This window comes from Leptonychotes weddellii, chromosome 7, assembly GCF_054177405.1.
Source record: "Leptonychotes weddellii isolate Sample4059 chromosome 7, ASM5417740v2, whole genome shotgun sequence".
Taxonomy (NCBI): domain Eukaryota; kingdom Metazoa; phylum Chordata; class Mammalia; order Carnivora; family Phocidae; genus Leptonychotes; species Leptonychotes weddellii.
Genome location: NC_138375.1, coordinates 54,361,008 through 54,369,187, shown reverse-complemented (window position 1 = coordinate 54,369,187; position 8,180 = coordinate 54,361,008). Strand labels below are relative to the sequence as shown.

The 8,180-nt window shown below is 42.3% G+C and overlaps 1 protein-coding gene across 1 annotated transcript in view; it reads right to left on the bottom strand.

Moving 5' to 3' along the window:
• The window catches only part of DOCK2 (dedicator of cytokinesis 2), a 386,690-nt gene that overhangs the window by 38,123 nt on the left and 340,387 nt on the right, over window positions 1–8,180 (bottom strand). Inside the window, exons 32-33 of the mRNA XM_081825805.1 lie at window positions 3,398–3,554; window positions 1,409–1,449 (exon numbers count right to left, since the gene is read on the bottom strand). Coding sequence (XP_081681931.1) covers window positions 1,409–1,449; window positions 3,398–3,554 — 198 coding nt within the window. The remainder of the gene's footprint in view (window positions 1–1,408; window positions 1,450–3,397; window positions 3,555–8,180) is intronic.

The window sequence follows — 8,180 nt, the reverse complement described above, 5'->3', positions numbered from 1 at the left end:
GATGTTATAAATACTATCTAAGCTTAGGACAGCCTATGGAATTATCTTTTATCCAAATGATAGTTCCTATTCCTGGAATAATGCTAAACTAAGTACCTAAAAATATCTGCAATAATAGCAGAGTAGGTTCAGGGCCCCTGGGTGGCTCAGTTGGTTAAGCGACTGCCTTCGGCTCAGGTCATGATCCTGGAGTCCCTGGATCGAGTCCCGCATCGGGCTCCCTGCTTGGCAGGGAGTCTGCTTCTCCCTCTGACCCTCCTCCCTCTCATGCTCTCTGTCTCTCATTCTCTCTGTCTCAAATAAATAAATAAAATCTTTAAAAAAAAAAATAGCAGAGTAGGTTCAGACTTGGAGTCTCTGGCCTTTGACAGAATGGGTCAAAAGACTTGAAAATGTTTGTTAACCTTCTGGTCAATTTCTCTTTGTGGACTCTTGTCTCATGAGGATATGCGCAAGATATATCTTGGACACATAAGACATACATATAAGAATTTTGTCGTTGTGCTATTTATGATAGAAAAAAGTTGGAAACAACCTAAATGTTCAATAATATAGGATTGGCTATATAAATTACAGTATATTCTGGAAAGAGAATTTTATAGTTTCATTAAAAATTATGTTGAAATTCATCTGTTGACATGGAATTCTTGTCAAGCAAAGAATAAATTATGAGCAATATGATCTCATTTTTGTAAAAAATATGCAGGCATAGAATTCTATCTATATATAAATATAAAAGGGTCTGAGAATATGTATGGATTATGGGAGTTTATGTTATTTCTTTTGTTTTTGTCTATATTTTATGAGTTTTTTTGTCGCTGTTGTTTTGGTAATAAGTATGCATTATTTTTGTAATGAGTAAAAATAACAGTAAAAAAACTTCGGGGAAAAAAATATTAGATTCCGAGAAAAATTGGCAAGGGAGTTTTTTGCTCCAGGCTAATGTCTTCCAAACCCCCACCTTCATGATATATTCAAATAAATGTCTTTTAAAGGCCTACAAGGAAGCAGGTATCATGCATCTTGGTATTTTTTTCCCTTTGAAATTGGGCTGGCCAATGGTCTAACTACAGGCTTCATAAACCCTGGACTTGGGCCTCATGTGCCCGCCTTCAAAAAATGTAGATGGAATTCACCAGCTGTCCACAAGGTGGGTTAAGGAAAGTGTGGTCTGTGGACACAGCAAAACAGTATGGCGGGCCACAGAAGTCCAAGTAGTATGGGGGGCTGCTTATAGGAAAATGAAAGGAATTGAATCTGGAAAGATTGATGGTAATCGGAACACAGAGGGACCTAGTGTTAAGAAGATAAGTTTAAATTTTATCCTGAAGGCAGTGGGGAGCCATCGATGGATACAGAGCAGGAGAATGACACAGCAGGTCTGGGTTTTAGAAAATAAAAATCTTACCTTATGTACATCTCTTCCCGATTGTTATCTTTGTAGAAATTCTAGGTAGTGGAGGAAAAACAGTGATGAGTGTTTTTCTTTGCAGAGCAGCAGGGGTAGAGGGTATAGTGAAGGAGATGTGAGGAAGACTGCTGTTTAGTATCTGGGGACCCTGAGATGGGAGCACAAAATTTATTTTCCTGAATGCATCAAACACCCTTCTTAAGAGATTCTGCCTTGAAAGTCACTTCCCTGATCCTTAGACTGTAAAGGGACAGAGGGGGTACCTCAACCATCATATACTAGGGGTGAAGTTGAGCTATTTGCTGCACTGAGAGGGGCTGTCAAGATTGAGGCAGTCTACTTTGACAGAGTCTACAACAAAAGGCAGCCCAGCTTGATGTTGACAAGCTCAGACCTAGTACTCAGACGGAGCTGGTTGGACTCAGGGTAATAGCAGTAATCAGAGTAATAGGAATAGTAATAGATCCCAAGGAGAATAATGGATCATAACCCCTGTTGGTACAGCAGTATGAGGAGTTATGATGAGACTCCACAGGCAAAAACACTTAAACTTGGCAATACCTAGGAAGCCTGACTCAAGCTCAGGGGTCATTTATACTAGTAGTGGTCCTGGGCTCCACCACCAGAGATCCTAATCTCATGCATTTGTAAATGAGTCCTTACAAATTCCGAGCCACGAGGTCATGGTCTGACCCATGAGCCATACATTGAGAAGACCCTGGCTTAACCCAATGTACCCACGTGCACCAGAGGCTCAGAGAGGGCGAGGCGATGTGTCCCAGGGTACACAGTTAGTGGGTGGCAAAGCCACATGAGACCTCAGCTCCCCTGACACCCTCTCCCTGTCCTCCTTCCTGATGCCATGTTTATGCCACACCAAAAGCTAGCAGGGTCTAATTGCTTGTGGATCTGCCTGTCCCAAACTCTCTCCGTGTTCAGAGTCTGACTGTTGAAGGTCAGTTTCTTCAACTAACTTCTGTCTCTCCATAGAGAGAAATTGCTAAACTCCTGGAAAACCCCTCTTCCTGCTCTTTATGTAAATTGGACCTAGTGGAGTTATTAGCAGTGAATTCCTTTCTGCTGTAATCAGGATTTTTAAACTCACCTTAGCATTTCAGAAAATCAATGGCAATATCTAGGCTGTTAAAAAGGGAGTCCACTTAGGGTAAACAGAGGCCACACAAAGGAACTATAGGACAGGACTTATATTGCTGGAGCATTGAGCATGTCAGGGGGCATTGATATGATGGATAGACCACATGGTCTTTTGGCCAACGTCATTCATTTAAACCACTTTAGGGTGGGCTGATGTGATGGTGTGAAATGCTGGGGCTGCTATTACCTGTCTCATGACTGTATGGCAGGACATATGAAGGGAGACTTTTCAGGAGTTGGCCCTTGGCAGGTCATATGGTGTAGGGGTTAAGAGCCTGAACTTGAGATTAGCTGCTCTGATTAGCCTGGCCCATACTAATTTGTTGTAAATTCTGGTTATTAGATTACTCCATTCCGTAAGAGAAGGAAACTAATATGTAGTAAGCATTTAACCATGCCCCTGGACCGCATAACCTAAGAAATAGGTACTATTATTTTTTCTATAGAACAGATAAGCCAACTAAACCTTCAGAAAACTTCCTCAACTTGTCTATTCTATTAGAACCCAGGAGCTATGTAACTCCAAAGCTCCTACTCTTAACCACTTTCTAGTGCCACTTTCTTTCCATATAATGTGTTAAGTACTAAAGAAAACACTCATTTCCATTTCATCAATGAGGAAACTGAGCATGGAATGGTGAAGTTATTGGCCTCAAGTCACAGAGCTAAGCTAGCAGGTGGCAGAGTAGGGATTTGATCCCACTTTTGTCTGGTTTGCGAAGCCGTTAGCACTACTTCCCTATCAAAAGCATAGTGAAACCCCAAAACAGGCCTGCCCCCCAGGACTCTGGTCTGATGGGATCTTGGGGCAAGGTGGCCAACCCCACATACCAGCAGATTCACGGTGCAGCTCATGCGGTTGTCTTTGCTCTCGTCCGTCATCACACCCCGGTAATCGAGCAGCTTCTCCAGGAGGCCTTTCACCAGGTTCACAAAGTTTTCCACCGACTTGAAAATAGTCGGGTGCTCTGCAGCACACTCCATCAGGCTGTGGGCAGAGATGGGAGGGCAGTAAGCTCATGGCCAGTGTGTTGGTGGGGGAGGGGAGCAGATAAACCAGTGAATCCAAGCTCCTCTGGTTCATGTGTTGGCTCATTTTGTTCATTTATTCAGTCACGTATTCATTTATATACTTATTTGTCCATACAGTTTAACAAGTATTTAATTTTTTCGTCCACCATCAGAATGGGAAAAAAAAATGTCCAGTGTGGGCAATGGTGTGGAGAAATGGTCACTTGTACACACCCACATTGGAAGTAAATCAGTACAACCTTTTGAGTAGCAATTTTCACAATATCTATCAAAATTGTAAATGTACATACCCTCCGACCCAACCATTCTACTTCAGGGAATCTATTCGACAGAAAAGATTTATAATAGTTACAAGTTGTGTCTACAGTGAAATAGTTGAAACCATCTTAAATGTCCATCAATCAGCAAATGGTTAATAAATTAAAGTATATTCACAAAATGTAGTTCTATGAAGACATTAAAAAGTATGAGACCTCAATATGCTGAAAAAGCTCTATAAAATATACAGATCAGTGAGAAAAGTTAAGTCTCAGAACAATTTATTTTTTATTTAACCAACTGACATAGAACCTACCATGTCCCAGGCATTATTCCAAATGTCTCACAAATGGTAACTCATTTAATCTCCCATTATTGTCTTACGAGATGGGATGCTTGCAGATGGGGAAACTAAGACACAGTGAGGCCAACTAACTTGCCCAAAGTCACACAGTTGTTAAATATCAGCATTCTGGCTCTAGCGTTTGTGAGTAGAGGTGCATGTCTGCATCATGTATCTCTGTGTGCTTATAAATGTGCCAAATATGGTCAGGAAGGATAAACACCAAACTCTTAATGGTAGTTGCTTCCGACAAGGGGTCTAGGTGGGAGAATAGAGAAGAAAGTATTCATTTTTAAAATTTAAATGTGCATATGTTATTTGAAAAATTTACATTTGTTATAATATTAGTATTCTAAATTTAAAAAATAAAAAATAAAAAATGTGGCATTCCTTAGCATCTATTAGTTGTTAGGCCCTATGATAGGCATTGTGTGGGGTAGGGATGGGGAGAAAGATAAAATAAGAAATATAAAAAAAATCATGTCTACTTTCAGGAGGCCCACAGGCTAGGCAAGGGGAGACAGATGGATTAAAACTTTGATTAATGACTACTTCATATTAATCACTTATTCTGCACCAGACACTGTACTAATCACTTTTTTCTTAAGAAATCATCACAATAAGTCTGACTGATAAAAATTATTCCCCTCATTTTATAGATGAAGGAATCAAGGCTCAGAGAGGTTAAATGACCTTCCCAAATCACTCTGGTGGTAAGGGGTGACGTTGGGAATCAAGCCAAATACTTCCCTATTTTCCCACAGAGAAACACTGTGGCATGTTCTCAGGCATCTTGAGTAGACAAGCATTACCCAGGCTACTATTTGTTTCTGGCTACTTTCCCCGTGGCGGCTTAGGTCCCAAGAGCTCCTAGGAGGGAAAGGTGAGAAAGGCAAGGACTTTGGAGGGTCATTTCCTCCCAGAAGCCAAACCAGGCTGCAAGGAGGCGACATCTCCAACTGTGGCTGTGATCAGACAAATCCATCTTCTCCGTGGGAGAAGCACCTGTTCCCTGGCTCTCAATGAGAGATGCAAATTGCCCTGTGATTTAGGCCTGTCTGGCTCAGTCACAGCTGTGCCTGACTCCCTCTGGGACGGTCACTTCCAGCCCTGTTTCCCAAGCTAATGACAATGTGACAAAGCTTTGTCCAGTGTTTGGAGTGTGATTCCTCACAGCCTCCCAGGCAGCTCAGACCCAGAAGGTATCTCATGGCCTGAGTGCAGCCAGACTAGTGGTTCTCAGTCCCAGCTACATGTCAGAATCAGCAGGGGAGCATTTTATAAAGCTCAGTGCCCACCCTAAAATCAATGACTTTGTATCTCTGGGAGTGGGAGCCAGGTAGCAGTATTTTATTTTTAAAGTTCCCTAGGTGATTCCAATATGCAGCCAACATTAAGAACAACTCGTTTAGTCCAGGGCTTTGCAAAGTTCGATGTGCATGGGAATAATGTGGGGATTAACAAATTCTGTTAATAGATTCTGGTTGAGTAGATCTGGGCTAGGGCTTGAGATTCTGCATTTCTAAAAAGCCGGATGATGCTAGTGCTATTGGTCCTTTGTGAAGCATGGGTTCAGAACACAGTCTTGGCTTTCTTAGTTTCACTATTCTTTAGGCATAGGGTAAGAAAGCTGCTCATATGGTCTAGGACTGGTGAGATGGATTGGCAGATTGTTTGGAAATCACCCAGCTGTTCACCATCCACCATCCATCCATCCACTCAACAGATATTGTTCTAGGAACTAGGGATTCAGAAATCATTAAGACACTGACTTCTAGGAAATCACAGTGTAGCAGAGGAAGCAGATACAGAAATAAAAACTAACCATAGTATATAATACTACCATTTATTGAGTACTTCCTGTGTTCCAGATTCTGTGCAAACCCATTTTATTGGTCATCTTGTTTAATACTTACAAAATTTCCTTGAGTTGGGCATTATTAACATCATCAATTTATAGAGGAGGCATGAGGCCCATGGGTCCTGCCAAGGTCACCCAGCTGTTCCTCTCCTTTGAATCCACAATAGAGGACAAGTACAATGAAAAGGGGTCCTGGGAATCTCCAGGTGATGCAGATAATTCCTCACTCAATGGAAGGAGAGGTGGCAGAGCCCTTGCCAGCCACTCCAGGTCTAAGCTCCTGCCTTGAGGGGCCTGGAGGGAACTCACACGGCCTTGAAATTGATTTGCATTCAGTGTGGGAGGCCTTCAGAGGGAGGAGCCCAGGCCCACTCTGTCAGTGCTGATGGAACTGGGTTTTCACTCATTCCTTTAAAAATGATGTATGCAGCACTACATATGACAGGTCCTCTTTCAGGTACTGAACTGGCTTGGGTGGGATCTTGGCCCTAGAACACATTCTCTGCCCCCTTCAGCTTTCCAGCTCCCTAGCCACTTCTAGAAAAATTCTCAGGCAGACGGCATACAGCAGGATAGCACGTCTAATTACTCCATTCAATGTGGGACCTTCACATTAAGACAGTTATGGACAAACGGGAGTGGGCTCTGAGGACAGTTCTGAGGGTAAGGAGGAGTGGGATGTTCTGTAAGGTTGTATAGCTTGTGTACTGAACAAGAGCCCACAAAGGCTGAAATTCAGCCCCACTCCATGCCCTAAACCTTGTGCCTTAATGCAGGGCTATAGCTGCCCCAGGAAGGGAAGTCCTGCTCTATTCATAGAGGCACCATCATATTCCTAAGCCGTGTACCCACAGGACTGTGTTTGCCCAGAGCAGGTCCTACATACCAGTGGAAGCCCTGAATGAAGGGCTGAGTAGATGGGCTGGAGGAACTGAGGATGACTAGCCTGGAGGAGATATGCCAGGTAGGTTCATGGTTTCAAATAACCACATCAGTATCTACCTGGAGAATAATAATAATAATAGCTAATATTTCCAGAGTAATTACTAGTTATCAGAAATTGTGCTAAGTACTTTACATGACTTCTCTTGCATAATCTCAATGAAAACTCTAAGAGCTGGGTAGTATTTTTATCCCCAATTTGCAGATAAGGAAACTTGAGGCTCAGAAAGTTCAAAGGAAGAAGCAAGGACCTGGCCCCTGGACATTCTAATGGGAACTTGACTCCTCTGGTTGTGTTTGATTAGTTTTGTAGAAATCATTCACACCTCTCTCTCAGGAGCAAAAATAATGAGCTACTTTTGATTTCCTCAACCTCTAAGAATTCCTTTTATAAATAATCACTCAGGAAGGATTTGAAAATCTTGTTGATCATCTGAAGACTGCCACAGAGCCCCATCTGCTTATAAAAATGGAAATTGCCAGCACTATAAATGGTTTCACTTATGGTCAATATTTAGATTTTCCTTTTTAGAACTTTAAAATAAACATTGACTCAGGCAAAATGTCACTTTTTACCCTGGACAGTCAGTCTTGATACCCACCCGAGGGGCAGACAGTGGGTTTCTCCTTCCGGCTGAGCTACCTTTGCAATCCATGTGTTTAGTGAGGGTTGTGCACAGTGACAGAAGGGGGACAGGGCCCGCCGGGATGGTACTGCTGGGAATCTGCTCTGCCCACGGAGCAGGGCAAGGAGGGTCACTGTGGTTAGAGCAAAGCCTTTAGTCTTGCTTTTGTTATTAAAGTTGAAATATTCAAAAAGGATTAGGAAAAGAATCCAAAATCAGAGTTATATCAGAGAGTCATACAAATCAGAGAATATACAACTAGGAAGAAATGAGCCACAGTCCTAAACCTTGGATGAAGTCCTGGGGGAAAGGGGACAACTGACATGGAGACAGAAACTGGGAGTCAGGTGTCTGAGCAAAGTATATTTACTAAGCTTTTACCTGCTGTGTGCCAGATGCTTTATAGTTATTCATTCTTTAAAATAACCACAGGCTTATTCTTCCCACTTTATAGATGGAGATACTGAGGCTAAAGATGTGATTGGCCCAGAGTTAGAGAGATGCTAGGTGGTGGGATCAGGGTTAAAACCCAATGTCTTTCTCCAAATATAT